This window comes from Sinocyclocheilus rhinocerous, unplaced genomic scaffold (genome assembly GCF_001515625.1).
Source record: "Sinocyclocheilus rhinocerous isolate Xijiao unplaced genomic scaffold, SAMN03320098_v1.1 scaffold708, whole genome shotgun sequence".
NCBI lineage: Eukaryota > Metazoa > Chordata > Actinopteri > Cypriniformes > Cyprinidae > Sinocyclocheilus > Sinocyclocheilus rhinocerous.
In genome coordinates, this window is record NW_015635523.1 from 1,720,884 (window position 1) to 1,739,814 (window position 18,931).

Here is an 18,931-nt window from a genome sequence, read left to right on the forward strand (position 1 = left end):
TTATTTATTTTAAGATGGGTTTTTGTAATGTTACTGTGGAATAAAATGGCCTTTCACACAGATCCCTTGTAGAAGCACTCATTTAACTAATCACTGTCTGATCTGGATGTAAATAAATACTCCGCATTCTTTCTCTAAATAGCTTTACAAGAATTAACAGATTAAGGAAGCAGGAAATGAGAAAAAATAAATAAAAAAATCGCAGTGGCTCCAGAGATAAAAACACAAAACTCCAGACATGAAAACAACATAATGAAATGAGCGCCTGTTGAAACAGAACCCATCCCTGTCAGAGCATGCAGCAGAACTTCCAACTCAAAGCAGGGAAATTGTTAAGTGAAGTTAAAGCCTTAAAAAGTAAAACAGTATCTATTAAGGTAAAAATAAAACAACTGACAAGCAAAAGTTTACCTGAGTCTTGCTCGCGTGGCTGCTACTAGACCGCATTATTTTCCAACACTGTTACTGTAACATCTGAAAAGACCAGAGGAGTGTAATAATCCATTTGCCAGAAACTTGCTGATATGAAACAAATTATTTAAATATCCAGCTTTAAAGTGAGGCGTGTGTTTACCGGTGGGTGTGTGTGTGTGGGCTCCTCCACTCCAAGAACTCGCGTGCACACTGGTTGTGTGTGAACAACTAGTAAGAGCTAAAAATGCTGTTGATTAACTCGTGGGGAGTTCCGAACGATATCCACAAAACGCTGTCTAGGCAGGAGGTTCACTAAGTTTTGACACAAATCCCCTGTGCGCGCTCATAAAGGCGTGGTCACGCTCTGTCACTCTCATAAACTTTTAATCCTGTCACACGCACGTGCCATATACATCATTATGTCATTAAATGTCCTCTCGATAGCACCACAGAAAATCCTGTGTATCCTTGAATACGCAACCTATGTATACAAATTAAACATAATCTATAACGTCACTACCTACAACCTTCATTCTGTCTCTCCACTCCCTGTGATTCAGACTATTTAATGAACGTGAGTCGTTTTATTTCGTTCTGACCTCCCTGACTTTCAGCTGTTACACCCTAATTATAATAATACATCAGAATATCAGAATGTACAATTTGTTTGCTATATTCAGATGTATTATTATTAATGTCAAATAAACAAAGCAAACTCAGTAGTAAAAAAACATTTTTTTTTTTTATTTAGTTTTGCCAAATGTGCTTTTATGTATCCTCCTGAGACCCAGCTATGGAGTTTTTTCTCTGTAGTGGACATTATATTTTAGTGAATTTCTCTGAGACCATGCATGTCACAGTTTTAAGTCTGGATGTCCTGTAAAGAGCACATTTAGGGCTTTTCCAGAGATACCAAATGTTTGGATGGTTCACCATGGCCACTCCCTCTCCTTGGTCTTTAAAGATGGCTGACATTAATTTAGTGACAAAATTGTACATCCTTATGGAAATATGATAATATTTTGTAATTATCATTTAAATCTGATTAATTGTCATAAATCAGCATATCTCAGGAAAATGTTATGGGGTTTCAAATCAAAATATGACTTCCTGTTATGAAATCATTTCATACATGTCCACTGTAGAGGATACCAGGACTAAAAGCATGTTTATTACACATTTTGGGAGACAAAACAATTGAATAGCAAAATAAATTATATATCAATATTCTTATGAAATATTAGATATTAGTATGAAAATCTGGCCAAATATGACTCCCATTATTACACTTCTTTTTTCACCATGCATGTATGATATGCAATATGCAAATTAGATACAGTGTATAGATAACATTGTGTGGGAAAACCAGTTTATGGAAATTTTACACACATATTGCATAGCCTAAAGCAAAATGGCATATCAAAGCATTCTGTTATATCTTTTATAACAGTTGAGAATCATCTTTATACAAAGTTTGGTTTAAAAAAAAAATCCTGAAACCTTAAAATTGATTGGTGATTTAAAAAAAAAATCCCGTTGTTTTTTACTTTTTATGTCTATTCATGTCATTTTATTTTGGTGTCCTCTACAGAGGACATAGCATAACATATGAACAAAATATCATTTTTCATTTTTTTTTATTATGCTCTAAACAATGTAATGACATGAAAAAATTGTAAATTCACAAAGCTTTTTTTTCTGAGGATATGAAATTTTTCATACCGTTCAGATTCAGAATAAAATTTATAAACGTACGTCCTTGAATTGTCGCCCCCTGCTGATCGAGTTCACAGCGGCAGTTGGTTTCCTTAACAACGTGTAAACATATCCGGAAAATTAAAAGTAAATTCGTAGAATAAAAAAAGAAAACGCAGCTCACAGGTAGGCTAATATTGTTTGCTTTCTCACCCCCACAGATTGTTATCTTAACACCGTCTCTTTGAAAGTTTAATAAATGCTGTTGTTTTTGTTTGTTTTTCATATTAAATATGATAATTTCCTGGCATAAGGGAAAATGAGCAAGACATTAGATACAACATCTCTGTCAGAGACCTTCATACAGTTCCAGTTAGTACGGTTCTTAATATTGTCTATCCATTCCTCACTGCTTTGCCTTTTCTTGTGAGTCTAATATCTTTATTTCTAATAGAATTCAGGTTAAAAGGGAAGAGATTCAAGATTTTGAGGAAGAAATATGCCAACTAGAAGATAAGAAGAAAAAACTGATAAAGCTGGTAAGTGTCAACATTATGTTTGTGAAGATGATGACGAAAGAAGACTAAACTCAAACACGTGTCTGCAGCAGGAGCAGCTGAGAGAAGAGCACAGAGGCCATGTGCGTGAACTGCAGAAAAAGATGAAGGAACAGGAGAGGAACCTGGAGCAAAGGCAGCGAGAAGATGAAGAGCAGGTGGAGGGCACGGCCCGGGAGAATCTGGAGCTAAAACACAAGCAAGAGAAAGAACTAGAAGGTACTTGAGTGGCAATAACAATGTTTTGAGGAAATAGTTTGCTCAAAAATGACTCTCATCATTTACTCACCCTCATGTTCTAACCAAATCTTTCAAGTTTGAAAAATTATGCAAAAATACCATAAATTAATATAAAACAATTCCATATGACTCAAACGCTATATTCAGCATATTCTAAAGCCATATTTCAGGAGTGGATTCGTGTAACGTTACTCAGATAATGATATTAAAGACCACATTTTAAATATTAATATACCAAATATTAAAGACCACCTTATTAATAATACATACTGTGTAGAAGCAAGAAGATACATTTTAATATCACTGTTTAACTTAATACTGACAAGTCTGAGTGAACGGCAGCGCTAATTGTCTCATGAACATGCAGTCCTGTACATAAGACCAGGATTTTATTTTTATGTTAAATATTACATTAAATTTCGCTTCTTGTATACACCCAGAAAACTCGGTGAACATTCAGTGATACTTTTGTGTTTAAAAAAGAAAAAGAAAAAAAAGAAGAAGCTTTATGCGGTTCGCGTTCCACTACCATTATATAGAAAGAGCACAAGTTGTATTTTTTTTTTTATTGTCCGAAAAAGAAAGAAGTGTATATGGCACTAGAACAACACCAGGGTGAGTAAATGGCTTTTTACAATGTTCCCACTTTTCAAGCTTCAAAAAAGATGCAAAATACCATAAAAGAACATTACACAATTAAATATGACTTGTGAGCTATATTCCTAATATCATCTAAAGCCATGTATGATTGCTTTGTGTTGGTGTGTTCATGAGAATCAGATCAAGAGTCAGATCTTCTCAATAAAACTTATGGTTCAGTTGATAAAACCAATCTGAATGATTCATTCACGAGTTTTTAAGCCACAGACTTTCCAGGGAATCAACCATACAAAGCTACAGCTACAGAAAAAAAAAGTAATATAGCCCACAACATGTGCAGTATGTACTAGTTTTATGGTTATGTGTGATACATAAATCATAAAAGTACATTGCTGTACCTTAGTGAACACCTTTAAAAATTGCTTGTGTGGTTTATACAGAACTGCGCTGTAAGCTTGCAAGGCTGCAGGTGCAAGTGAAGGAACTGCAGGAGGAACAGCAGGTATGGCTTCAGTATAAGAATGAAGGCAGCATTAAAGACCAGCAAAAGATACAGAAACTGGAAAAAGATATTACCCTAACACAAAGGACTTTTCAGGAGATATCAGGTGTGTGTTTTCCATCGTCTACTTCACTCAGAACACAAATATTCATTATGTTTAAATATAAAATACTATACAGTTGTGGTCATAAGTTTACAGTAATCTTGCAGAACGCTAATAATAATAATGTAAAAAATGTTTCTTGTTTTATTAATCACTACCCTAAATATGCTTTTTAACATAATGGATGTTTACATACAGCCCACAGGACAAATATATATCTGAATTTATATATATATATATATATATATATATAAAAAAGGATGACTTCATAAAAATTTCAGTTAATATTTTGTCTTATGGACTATAGGTAAACATCTGCTATGTGAAACATCTTATTCAGGACAGTACTACTAAATAAAAATAAATGTTCTTTTTAAAACGAATAACATTTTAATATAAAAAATCCAGAATATTTTCAGAGATCTCTGGTTGCGGCTATCAATGAAACTGAGCAAAAAGTAGCACAGAGTTTAAAGGATGGAATTCAGCTCGCCTTTGAGGTAACTATGAACACCTTATTGTTGTCTGAATTGTGAATAATACGTCTGTTCTGAGGTACTGAAACGGTCTTTATGTTTCAGAGAGCAAACGAAAACCTTGATAACATGAGTAAACTAGAGATCAAAGAAATGCATTGGCTGAAAAAACAGGTGTGGTCACATTTTCGGTTCTATATAACATGCATCTTATTGTACATGCAAAGATTACACAATGCCGCTAATCGTCCATATCAGGTTCCCCTATACAACGAGAAGGTCGCAGTGTTGGAATCCACCGTCCATAAGTTAGAAGAGGAGATCTTGGATCTTGTTTCCCTCAGCCCAGGCAATGAGTTTCTTGCGCAACCTGCTAGCCTTGGGTCCCATGATACCCACAATATGAACAGGAACATAATGAAAATAAGCCCTGAGGAAAGGTCAGGTAATCCAAACATGCCTAATAATAGCAGTGATCAGTCTAAGAATAAAAAGACTTAACTTGAACACATGGTGCTTTATAATTATTTTGCATTGACATTTTATAACCAATAGATGGCACTATAACAGTAGACATACTGAAACACTAAAATACCAGGAGAAATCCCTCAATAATGGTTACTCCCTAGTGCTGGACCCTTAAATTCAAGAGTGAAGGAAATTCTAGGTCTGTTATTTCTTCTACTTGGATAGTAATCATTTTGAATTATTAGCAAAATATATGTTCACATTCAGTCTTATTTGTAAGCCTAATATGTTGAAAACGCAAAACATTTCTCTAGTCACATTCTGTCAGAATTACATGACTCACACAAAACTCCCAATTACACAGACTCTCCTGAAAATGACTGGATTTTATCTGCAAAATAAAAAGCAAAATTTTTTTTTCTAAAAGCTCATAGGAAATACTCTTAACCCACGGTTTCACAGACAGACAAGACTTAAACCTAGTCCCAGACTAAAATTTAAGTCTGAGCTGTTTCAACTGAAAGAAACGTGCACTGATTGATCTGTCACATTCTGTCAGAATTACACGACTCACACAAAACTCCCAATTACACAGATTCTCCTGAAAATGACTGGATTTTATCTGCAAAATAAAAAGCAAAATTTTTTTTTCTAAAAGCTCATAGGAAATACTCTTAACCCACGGTTTCACAGACAGACAAGACTTAAACCTAGTCCCAGACTAAAATTTAAGTCTGAGCTGTTTCAACTGAAAGAAACGTGCACTGATTGATCTTAAAATACGTCAGTGCCCTTGTTTTGTCCTAAGATGTACACCATTGATGTTTTTTTCTAAAGCATGTTTATAAAAATTACTTAAATGTCCTAATTGAACTATGGCTTTTTTTCTCGCAATTCTGACTTTTTTCCTCGCAATTGCGAGTTTATATCTCTCAATTATGAATTTTTAACTCGCAATTGCGAGTTTATGTCACGCAATTCTGAGAAAAAAAAGTCAGAATTGTGAGTTTGTATCACGCAATTCTGAGAAAAATAGTCAGAATTGTGAGATAAAAAGTCGCAATTACTGCTTTTATTTTTTATTCAGTGGCAGAAACGGGCTTCCATAACAAACGGACAAGCTCTGATTGATTACCACTCTTCTTTGCCAGCAAACAATGAACAAAACAAGACATTAATAATGATCCCAAGTACAAAACTTTCAGCTAATCATGAAACTATATATATATATACACACACATACCTACCAGAAAACCAGTCTTAAATCACGGGTATATTTGTAGCAATAGCCAAAAATATATTGTATGGGTCAAAATTATAGATTTTTCTTTTATGCCAAAAATCATTAGGATATTAAGTAAAGATCATGTTCCATGAAGATATTTTGTAAATTTCCTACTGTAAATATATTAAAACTTAATTTTTGATTAGTAATATGCATTGCTAAGAACTTCATCTGGACAACTTTAAAGGCGATTTTCTCAATATTTAGATTTTTTTTTTTTTTGCACAGATTCCAAATTTTCAAATAGCTGTATCTTCAATGGAAAATTTATTTATTCAGCTTTCAGATGATGTATAAATCTCGAAAAATTTAACCTTATAACTGGTTTTGTGGTCCAGGGTCTCACACATACACACACACATACATATACATATATATATATATATATATATATATACACACACACACACACACCACAGCCCAGTAGCAGGTTATACGGAGGATGGGTGACTCTGAATGCTGCCACTGGCACTGTTCAGCCCTCACTAATGGCTCTCAAAGTAGAGGAAGTCTTGTCATTATACCCACAATACATTACTGCTCCGTGTGTGTGTTCATGGTGTGTGTGTTCACTGCTGTGTGTGTGCACTTTGGATGGGTTAAATGCAGAGCACTAATTCCAAGTATGGGTCACCATACTTGGCCACATGTCACTTCACTTTCACTTTTTTCACTTTACAGGGCAGCTGTGTTTTCATTACCGCTCAAAACTTCATGTCCTCAGCAGTTTAAACTTAATGGCCTCTGAGTGCAGCAGCTAACAGCTACACATACTACACTGACGTTGGCCATCAAATAGCTGACATTAATCACCCATAATGCCTATTCCTTTCCAGATCTGCTCGACAGACCCCGGTATCCCCTCCAGCCATTAACAGAAGTCGAAGGGGCTCAACAGAAAAGCAATGTGACCGTCTCTGGTAGCACAACAACTTCCACCCCACCTGACTATAGCGAAATGTTCAGCGGTCAGACTGATTTCACGGTATGGACAATACTAGCTGTGTTCGCCCCACCTAGTCACATTACGGGTGAAGATAGCATCAATAAACAATCATTAATTTTTGATTAGCAACGAATTCATGACTAATGACACGCCACCTCAGACGAGCCCTCTGTGCTTATGTTTGAGATATTATCAGGCAAAATACCCAGAAAGGACCTCTGCCAAAGGCAGCAAATCTTGAAAAGGCTTTCTCAGTGGCACATAAGCAAGATAAGGTCTGTGGAAAAAGAGCGTCTGTGATTTTCCCACTGCCTTTTCCAGGCTTCAAGGGCTAGAATATAGATGAAACAAGTAGGGATGGGGAACAGTCACTACCCTTGTTAGTGAAGCCAAACTGGAAGCCGTTTTAACGTGCTGTGTTTGTGTTTGTGTAAAGGGGCCGACGCATCTGGGCTCGCTGGAGCAGAAGCTGCTGTGGGTGATAGGTAAAGCATACCCCCTGCACCCACAACCAAATGACCCCGCGGATATGGGCGAGGAGATGACCTTTGACCTGCTACAAACTGAAAGGTGGCCGGTTACAACAGAGATCATCCATAGAAAGTTTAAACAGTCAAGTTCACAGTCTGGAGAAGCTGATGAATCCATAAAAGACACTTGTGAAATTCAGCAGTTGGATAAAAATTGAATTACAAATGGCGAATAATATATACACTCAAAATAATAATAAATTATACTGTATGCATAATTCTGTAAACGACACCTGTGAAATTCAGCAGCTGTTGGATAATAATTAAAACGGGAACGGCAAACAATTTATGCACTCCAAAAAATATATAAAGCAATAAATAATTTATAAGTAATACTTTGTATGTATGTGATATAAATATGATTATACACACACAAACACAACACAAAAATAACAAACAAACACACATACTTAGTTCTGTGGAAGCTGCACTTTATTTGAAAATCACCCAAATTCTGCTTCATTTTTTTTTGTCATATAAACAAAATATAATCTGCAGGGATGATGCAGTAAATATGCTAAATCAATGGATAGAATCGCCCTCATATTCGGACCACCTTTTGTGTACTTCCCTATTGGACTGGGCCTGTTTTATGTACACGGGCACTGATCAACAGCGTCCCCTTTCTTCACTCCACTGGACCTACAGCTAGACACTACCGACCCCATCCCGATACCGACAGCAACCTGCGTTTCTCGCTCACATTCACACACTCGCACCCACAAACACACACACAACTGTTCTCCTCCCGGATGGCCCGAAAACGAAGGCGACTCTGCACATTCAGGTTGAAAAGGCAGCCATATAACTGTCAAATGTAAAAGTAATTCATTCTTGGGAAGCGTCGACCCTCCTTCACCTACATGAACTGCATCTGGAATCAGAGAAATGCACATTTACTGATACACAGTCATGCTTCATTTTAGAAAATTTTTGTATATTTGACACATTGTGATGAACGTACACATTATGACATCTTATACCAAGTCCAGGACAGCAAGTTTGAATGTCTTTTTGGATGATTGACTGACCATCGTAATTGTACGTAATGTCACTAAATGAACTGAATATGCAAATGTTTCCAATAAAGCAGCCAATAAATGATGAGATGAGTTTATGAATCTGCAACTCAGGATAACCTACTATGAAAAGGATTAAAACTTAAACTTAAAGGGGTCATGTCACTTTTTCCCCAAAGTTTTATTTGTACGAAAACTAATGCTTAGAATTAATACGTGTACTATACAGACTTTTTTAAACCACAGATGCTCACAGATGGGTCATTGATTCACAGTTGGAAAAGAAACGGAGAAGAAAAAACAACAACAAACTACTGGAGGCCACAACAACACTAGACTCTTGCGTTATGAGGTTAAGAGATACTCTAGTTTAAAAACGTGTAAAGACATTTTTAGCTCTCATAATTTAGAGGGAGTATTAGCACAGACACCAGACAAGGATGAAACTTTTTAACGCATGTCAAAACTTACATTTACCCTGTCGTGCAAGACCCCAAGGTGATCATATAGGCCGAGACATTTTCCTTTTTTGTGTAATATCCTTTGGTTAGCAAGCTAAAAGCTTAGCCTACTAGCTTAGCATAGTAATAACTGTTACAAAAGCTTTTTTGATTATTGAGAAGCAGATATCAGCCTCTGCATCATATTCTGACAGATTCATGAAACAATCCATGCCGACATGTGGCACGTCACATTTAATGATTTGACGAATAAAATGATCAGGGTCCTTGTTGTGGTTTAAAACGAATTCTGCAGAAGAATTCAGGGAGTGGCAGTGCTTCACAACTAGACACAGTTAAAACTTTCAAAACCTCTATCATTATGATGTATTCTGGTGGAATAACAGCATATATTCAGCTTTCTCCTTAATATTTCACTGTGACTGGATGGTCCAAGTTGTAGAAGTTCGAAACGAATCATTTTAGCTGCTTAGCTTCGATAAATACAGTTTTTGGACTGGGAGGAAGTTTAAAATATGGCATGAAATGAATATTTACCTTATCTACAACTGACTATTACAAGTTCACATTCAGTTCTGCTGCCATCCAATCAACCAGAGTCCAACCCTACATTTGTTTCAATAATCCACGACAACACTCGGATGCAAGTCATAATTCAGAAGAAAGATCTGTTGCTACTTCCATTACATCGTGAATTCAAAAGATTTGATTCCACATGATATGACCCCTTTAAATAATAAGGGAAACAGAACAAAAGCATGCATGATTGGGTAATGAACTTCAAGAGATTGGCTCTACTGAAGCTGAATTGTTACAAATCACATTATACTGATGTATATAGAAAACATTAGTATTGCAGCACATGGAGAAAAACTGGGGTGAGTTTTTGCAATAGAAACACAAACACTGTTATAAAGCAAGAAGCTCCTGTCGATCAATCACACACACACACACACAGCAGACATGCTGTACCTAAAGACGCTCTAAAGGAAATCCTTCAGAGGCTGAATCACAAATGTAGTGCTTTGCTAAATGCTCCCTCACGAAAACCCACCCACCTCTCTGGGGCACAGAACTGACTATGTGGCATAATGATTTGTATATTTGATCCTATGTCCGTTACGAATGGAGGGCGGTGAGCGTTTGAGCTACAAAGAAATTGCACTAGACATACAACAGCTTCTGAGAATACTTAGTGCTGTATCAGTCAGTTTATAGGTGTCCATTTCCCCCATTTTTTATATTATATATATTTTTTCATAATTCAGTCACTCAAAATCCGAATTATACAACCAATCATACCCATATGAACGCATAATTCGAAACACCTCCCGTAAGGAAGAGTTCAAAAGAAAAAAAAAAAGATTATTCATTTCTTTCATGTCCTCAGTGGGTAAATCATAAATAAATACAGACAATACACAAGGAATGTCTACTGCAAACGTCATAAAGTAGAAATCATAGTAGAAACCGATGTTAGAATTTCTAATTGGTGATGGTTAAATCAGGTAATGCTTGATTGTGGTGATCAGATAAAGACAGAACTCCACCCAAATCTCTCCCTGATCCCTCTTTTCGCATTCCATGGAAAAAAGTGAAGCCGTGTTAAAGTCACATTGACTTTCCCCGTAGTCGCGTTAAAGCTAGTGATTGTCACACACACACACAGCAGACATGCTGTACCTAAAGACGCTCTAAAGGAAATCCTTCAGAGACAGCTGTGCAAAAGGGTCCTGTCCCGGAGCTCTGAGAGGACTCGAACTGGAAGGACTAGAGGCTGTAGAGAGCTAGTTCAGAAAGAACGAGAGAGATTGAAGGGGTTCGAGGACAGCTAGGAAACACTCAAGACACACACACACACACGAGAGGACAATTCAGAGCCAGACAGGCTAGAGAATAACAGAGAGTTTCAAGAAAAAGAGAGCCACTAAAGTCCTTCTCGTTCTGCAAGGCCGCTGCGGGATGGTACCAATTTCCTGCGCTAACACTATAGCAGAAATGAAGCAGGGGTGGCGGGGGGCACGATATGTATTTCGAGCTGAGAATTTGGTGCGGTGTGGAATACATATCCATCCCCAGAGATGTGTGACGGCCACAATGCTAGCTTTCATATTCAGAATTGCGCTGCGATGGTACATGAAGGTGAACAAACTAGAGCGCATTCTGAATGGAGCCGCTTCTAGAATAGAGCCTGATCAGTCAGGGTTGAGCGGATGGCTCTATTACAAGAAGAATCATGGGGCGGGATCAATGCAAAAACATTTATCAAAAAGCGGAGACCTATGGATGCTACTGTGCTCTGAAAAGGACTAATTTGATTGTATTAAGGTGTGGTCACATTAGCAAAATTTCGCCAACTAAAAGGACTCACACAGAGACTCCGTTGGTCAATGCAAAATTATTAAAAATTACTAGATTTCATCTGCGAACATTCGCTAAACATGTGACCAGACCTTAAGACTTCTAAATTGGATTGTTTGAGGGTCAATTGATTTGTAACCTCATTGTGTGAGAGATCATACCTGTGCCCCTGAGACTGGGCCGAAGGGATTGGCCGGCCGCATCACAGGCTGAGTGTACATCATGGTGGGCTGGGTCATCATGGTCATGGAGCCCATTTGAGGGGGCTAGAAAGGAATAAAACCAAAGTTAAAGGAATAAACAATACACAAGGAATGTCTACTGCAAACGTCATAAAGTAGAAATCATAGTAGAAACCAATGTTAGAATTTCTAATTGGTGATGGTTAAATCAGGTAATGCTTGATTGTGGTGATCAGATAAAGACAGAACTCCACCCAAATCCCTCCCTGATCCCTCTTTTCGCATTCCATGGAAAAAAGTGAAGCCGTGTTTGAGTGAAAACCCACCACATTCCGGCACTCGCGCTCTCTCAACACCCATGTGTTTCGTTATAGACGGTACAATAACTTTTACCGCGACAAATTACAAAATGAGCGCTGTGTCCTCCATCTCTGGGCAACAGAGTCTTACCCCTCCCAACCCCACCCATAGTATAGCTTTCATATTCAGAATTGCGCTGCGATGGTACATGAAGGTGAACAAACTAGAGCGCATTCTGAATGGAGCCGCTTCTAGAATAGAGCCTGATCAGTCAGGGTTGAGCGGATGGCTCTATTACAAGAAGAATCATGGGGCGGGATCAATGCAAAAACATTTATCAAAAAGCGGAGACCTATGGATGCTACTGTGCTCTGAAAAGGACTAATTTGATTGTATTAAGGTGTGGTCACATTAGCAAAATTTCGCCAACTAAAAGGACTCACACAGAGACTCTGTTGGTCAATGCAAAATTATTAAAAATTACTAGATTTCATCTGCGAACATTCGCTAAACATGTGACCAGACCTTAAGACTTCTAAATTGGATTGTTTGAGGGTCAATTGATTTGTAACCTCATTGTGTGAGAGATCATACCTGTGCCCCTGAGACTGGGCCGAAGGGATTGGCCGGCCGCATCACAGGCTGAGTGTACATCATGGTGGGCTGGGTCATCATGGTCATGGAGCCCATTTGAGGGGGCTAGAAAGGAATAAAACCAAAGTTAAAGGAATAAAGAAACCAAGTGAGCAATTCATAATGCTTGTCATGGTTGTTTGGGACATAGCGTTTCTATCTGGAACTTTAAATTCCAATGGCTTATGAAGTTCCTCTGTTTACATCATATTTTGTTTGACAGTACTGAAACTCAGCAAAGAGGAATGTGAGCCCGTCTGAACCCACTGTTCTCATCTGATCTGACTGGAGTTACTGTTTAACTCCACCTGAGCTACATGACTCGCAGCAGACAGAAAAAGTTACACACAGAAACTTCCTCTTTTGTTTTTGGAGCAACTCATATTTTTCGAAAAGTTCTAACTCTTAAAAGAAAAAAAAAGCTGAGGTACATGCAGGGATTGGAGGATCCAAAATGGATGAGTCATAATAGCGGTTATGTAAATGCGGATGCTGTTATTGAAAAGCGTCATTTACAGAGCGCCATCCTCACTTTAAGCCATTAACCACAGCCTGCGCTGACTATACCTGTATGGCTTACTCATCCTCTATTACTGGGTTTTATTGAGCAAACAGTAAATCTATAAAAGATGGCTAAAGGACTTAAGGAAAGACTCAACGTTGACTATAGATAGAATGCTTATGTGCCACTCAGTTGAATAATAAAAAAAAAAAATAATTAATACATAAATTTTTTTTTATTATAATTTAAATTATTACAATATTAAAGTTTCTAATTATAATTTAAGTCCAACTTTATATTAACTCGCCTTAACAACTATGCACTTACATTTAAATTAAGCATTTGGTATAATGCACTTATTGTGTACATACTTGTTTTTACATTGTACTTATATTTTAAAAATACCTGCATGTAATTACATCTGTAATTACATGTTTTATTTCCAATAATAATAACACTAATTAATATAATAATTAAAATAATTATTAGTTTGTTTGTTTATTTAAAAATAAAATTACTACTAATATATAATTAATGGTAATATTATTATAAGGTGCTAAATCAGGATTTTAAAATATGTCCTGTTTCATGTTTAATAAATAAACACTATATTTATATATATATATATAATTTAAAATACAATATGACAATAAATACAATTTATTTTATTAAAAAATAAACATATATGATTATGAATTAAATTATAAGGTACTACATTAAGACTTACAACATGGGTCCTCTTTCATGTTTAATAAATAAATAAAAGTAATAATATTAATAATTTAAATAAAACTTAAAATATAATTATTATGAATAAAATAACGTGCTACATCACAATCTTATGTCCTCTCTCATGCTTAACAAATAAACACACTAGACTATCCAGTCTTACACTCAAGAACATGCAACATGCACTACCTGATGCCCATCTTTTTTTTTCTTTCTTAAAGCTAAGGGCTCATGGAGGAGAAATCAATGTAGTCATCCCTGTTAGTGTGATGAATAAAAAACACAGAGGAAAAAAAGTCTCTAATGTTGCCCTAAGCTCAATGAAGAGGTGCTTCGGACTCTAGAGAGCCTTTCACCGTGTTCCGCACACCCACACTGCTCCAGTGGGGACTGACAGCATAACTGCAGTCTCTGAATATACAGGAGTTGAAAAGCTAATACTTCTGACAATGATGGAGTGAGTAATGCACAAATCCCCAGTTTGTACTTACCATTGCATATCCCATCATTCCTGTGGGCGTCGTGGCAGGGAAGGCCATGACAGAAGGAGCCTAGGAGGACACGTTCGGCGTTAGTACAGAAATACCACAGGTAAAACATCATCAGCTTTTTTTAGCATGAAAGGACGATTCTTCTGAACACCTTAAGAGAGAAATTTCCACTTGAGCAGCCATGAGATCACAACTACCCCAGACACGCCATCTCAGTTTCCACGTTTACACACAGTGAACAAAGGCAACTTTGTGGACTAGCAGAACGCTTTTTTAAAATGAATTTGCAAAAGATACTTGATGATAAAAGATGTCTTTTAGTTTTTTCTCTTCACGGAGAGCCGCTCACATCTGGGAAACATTAGAGATGTCTTTACACACTCCAACCAGAGCATCAAAACAGGAATATAGGCAAGGGGATAAAGAGGAAGAGAGCGAGAATTGTACGAGAGTGTGTGTGTGTGTCCTTTTTGAAGGCAGAGTGATTAGTTGCAGGTGCAGGGCTCTGGTGGAAAAGAGAAGCTCTTTGTGAAGGAGCTGTGAGATTCTCAGTAAGGCCTTCGGTAGCCACAGACACACTTTTATTTCCACTTGTGCACCATTGAAATGTGTGACGGACTCTGAATGGCCTCCTAAATTCAGCAGAGTGACTGTGACCAAACGACCAATAAATTGTAAAATAAACATTTTTATAGAACATGATCTGAGGGCATTTACCCATTAACTATGACGAGTTTGATGTCACAACACTCCTTGTTGTGCGGGTATAGAGGCTATAACTGTGATTGATAAAAGTAATATGATTTTAAATTTTTTAAATAAATGCTGTTCTTTTGACAATTCATCAAGAAATCTTGAAAAAAAAAAAATTTGCATAATGGTTTTCAATATTAATAACAATAAGAAAAGTTTCTTAAGCAGCAAATCAGCATATTAGAATGATTTCTGAAGGATCATGTGACACTGAAGACTAGAGTAATGATGCTAAAAATTCAGCTTTGAAATCACAGGAAAAAATTACATTTTAAATTGTAATATTTCACAATATTACTGGTTTTACTATATTATGACCAAAATTATACAGCCTTGGTGAGCATACGTGGCTTATTTCAAAAACATTTTTTTTAATCTTACCAATCCTCAAACCTTTGAACAATAAAAAAACATTTTGACATAAAATGCAATAAATGCTCTGAACAGTTTGTCCTATTTGGAGCCATAATTATCCATTTTATAAAAATAGAATTCAATTTACAGCCTAATATAAAACACAACCTTGTGTGTTTTTCTGTGTGCATCCCACTAAATTAGAACAGGCTGCAATGAATCTCAAGATGATGAAAGATAAATGTGTTTGCAGACTTTGAGGAATCTCATTAAGATACAAAAGGTACTTCGTAAACTTCTAGCTAGGGTAAGCAAACAGCTCAGTCGTACGGTAATCTTCGGAGAAACAGCACCTACAGAAATGTTTGACAAGCACAAACAACTCAGTAGGAGTACATATGACTAAATTATGCTGATGTACTGATCAATCCAGCTCAGCATATCCTGTTTACGAAAGAAAGAACTCTCCGGTGGAAGTGTTTCCATCAGAATGTTTACCAAGGTATGACTCGAACTGGTTGATTACCTACTTTATTGGACTTTGCACATTGTCCGGTAAACCCTCCGCTGGAAACACTAGCCCATTGACTACAGTTGTTTGCTGATGGCGATAAACAAATGAAACCGATGAGAGGAAAGGGTAGAGGAGGAACAGAGCGGTCAGCCATGCCGAGATAACATCTGGTTAGATCAGCTCATGGGTTTCAGTGCAATTTTGGTCACTCAAACACACACAGGTCATAAACTGTGACCAAAGCAAAGGCGGTGGGGTTAATACTCTCATGCGTTTCAGAGAATGGTTCAACTCAGCATTTTGACTTACGTATTGCGGGAAAAGCATGCCATTCTGTTTATCCCGTCGGACGAGAATGGTTACACAACGCAACAAACACAATTAGAGGGCATACAACACAATAACATCTCGCATTGTGAGCTCACACAAACACATTGTAAACAAAGACGAGACAGAATACATTCCAGCTGTTTTTGAGAGTGGATTACAGCTCTGTTCCAAATGCTAGTGTGCTGCCTACCTAGGCAACGTTTCAAGGACAGTAGGCAGCAAATCAAGTCCTCATTTTTGGACCTCATTTTGGTCCAAATAAAAGCAGGATCGCATATATTCAACCTCAGTGAAATTAGTAAATAAATCAAATTCAATTATAACAAAAATAATTATATAAAAAGTAAATAAATAAGTAAATAAATACTTAAATACAGAATTGAGGGAAATAATTATAGTAATAAATAATTATTCAGTCCTGAAAAGTATTGCTAAAACATCGAATATATACTATATAGCATAAGACAATCCCATTATACACTAATAATAATAATAATAAATGAATAAATAAATAACATTTAATTTTATAATATTATATAATTATATTTTATTAGAAAACTAAGAAAAAAAAAAAAAATATATATATATATATAAAGATGTTGATAATTATTTAGTCCTGAAACACATCACTAGAAAATAGTTCTAATTAAATGTACTATTTCATCCAAAATTTGTGTAAACTTGTTAGCTTAGCCACATGCTAACTCCAAAGTATAATGGAATCAACTTCCAATTTGGAAAAGTGCAACAGAACGCCACTTGAAGTTGTACTTCCAACTCAAAAATTGTCAAACGATGTCTCGATGTCACAAGAGCATACGAGCACCAACAGAGATGTTCACGGTTAATGATAAACACAGATAACGATGTAAATGGAAGGCATCATTGACTCAAAGTTCCAACATCACATGATAATAAAGCAGGTTAAACAAATGTTTGCAGAGACAGGAGTGTAAACCATGGTAAACTATCCTCTCTATTGATAACTGGACATATTCAAAACAAATGTTAGCATTTTGCGAGCCATTTGTGTCTGTATACATCGTCCAAGCATCGGGATGCTACATTGGACTCATGAAATGGAGTTTTTGATAATGTACAGCCTTTCAATTCAGTCACTTATGATGCAGTCTTAGAAGGTAGCTGCCCATCTAGACAGCAGACAGTAAGGCAGCTCATTAGGGTTTGGAACAGAGCCCATGTTTCAGAATCAGTGGAGGAACTCCAGCTATTGTCTGTCTATTGGTTTATGACAGTTGTTTCTAGCACAAGTCTCGTTTCATTCGAGTCAGAGAAAGCACATATTGTTGTCCTCACCATGGAGGCAGGGTTCCATGTTGTGGTCGGAGCCATCTTTGGTTGCCAGTTGGTTCCTCCAGTCAGCTTCTTTTCACCGGGTTGACTCCAATGAATGTCACTGAGGAGGAACAGAAGAAACAACCATGATCAAGTCACTGAGTTTGAAGAGAACTATGAATTTGGATTGAGATGAGCGGCGAATGTTCATACTTCTTTGGTGTTCCATTTCCAATACCAAGATCTGGAAGAAAGAGAAAACCAGTGAGGACTATGCCAGCCATTGTGAAATGCTAAATTCACTTTTATAGGATCCTAAATCAATAAATAAAACTACATGTCCTGTTCCTGATTATTAGTACCAGAATACAGAGTAGGGCTGCACAATTTGAAAAAAAAAAAAAAAAAAAAAAGTCTGATTGTGATTAAAAAAAAAAAAAGGCTCAAGGTTTGTTATGCTTGTTTGCAGGGCTGCACAATCTGGCCAAACATTTTGTGAATATATCAATATACTGAATGTAATATATTAATTTTTATGTTACAGTGAAATATTAAAATAGTAATATTTCTTTAATATATTAGTATTTAATACGAGCAACAATATAAATTATTATTATTTGTAGTAGCAGTAGTAATAGTATTAGGTTTATTGTTGTTATTATTATTACTAAATACAATTATTAAATATATATTACTAAAGCAGCCAGTTTATAATCACTTCTTATTACAAATTTGTTAAAATGGTTAACAAATGTTGAATTCTCAAATGCATTTCATAAGCAACCTATATTCATAGCACATGAAGAGATGAGTTTGTGTGTTAGTGAATATATTCATTTAATTAAATCACAGCCTTTGTGATTCAATAATCACACTAAGCCATTTCACAACTTTTCAATTAATAGTGTAGCCCTAATACAGAAGGTTGTTTGTATGATATAACAATTACAGGACACTTACTTCCCACAAGGTTGGCAAGGGAGGAATCCAAGTCATCGGAAACCAGTTTGCCTGGCTGTTGGGTGCTGGGCGTCAGGCCCTGGTTGGGAGAGGCCACTGTGGGTTTCAGGATGCCACCTAAAATATCATCTTAAACAAACAGAGGAGAGGGAATGGGAGAGGGATAAAAGACGCGGACAACACACACAAACAGAAAAAGCGCAATTAGGTTGGGTGGAGCGAGAGGCAGC

General features: G+C 36.5%; 3 protein-coding genes across 5 annotated transcripts in view; 1 reads left to right on the top strand and 2 right to left on the bottom strand.

Moving 5' to 3' along the window:
• LOC107747016 (synaptotagmin-like protein 2) overlaps nt 1-571 on the bottom strand; it is a 13,060-nt gene extending 12,489 nt beyond the window's left edge. For both annotated transcript variants that reach the window (XM_016561420.1, XM_016561419.1), the window contains exon 1: nt 412-571. The gene's annotated coding sequence lies outside the window, so the exon portion shown is untranslated. The remainder of the gene's footprint in view (nt 1-411) is intronic.
• Nucleotides 572-2,428: 1,857 nt separating this feature from the next.
• On the top strand, nt 2,429-8,061 carry LOC107747050 (coiled-coil domain-containing protein 83). The gene is given in 9 exon segments (XM_016561465.1): nt 2,429-2,481; nt 2,564-2,682; nt 2,685-2,885; nt 3,947-4,114; nt 4,520-4,611; nt 4,693-4,761; nt 4,846-5,032; nt 7,177-7,325; nt 7,723-8,061. Coding segments are annotated over 9 exon segments (1,290 nt in total). The 3' UTR covers nt 7,975-8,061.
• Nucleotides 8,062-8,639: 578 nt separating this feature from the next.
• The window catches only part of picalma (phosphatidylinositol binding clathrin assembly protein a), a 51,690-nt gene continuing 41,398 nt past the window's right edge, over nt 8,640-18,931 (bottom strand). For both annotated transcript variants that reach the window (XM_016561421.1, XM_016561423.1), the window contains 4 exons: nt 14,495-14,554; nt 12,734-12,838; nt 10,980-11,083; nt 8,640-8,690 (listed from right to left, as the gene is read on the bottom strand). In XM_016561421.1, the coding sequence (XP_016416907.1) occupies nt 10,991-11,083; nt 12,734-12,838; nt 14,495-14,554 (258 nt within the window). In that variant the 3' untranslated portion in view covers nt 8,640-8,690; nt 10,980-10,990. The remainder of the gene's footprint in view (nt 8,691-10,979; nt 11,084-12,733; nt 12,839-14,494; nt 14,555-18,931) is intronic.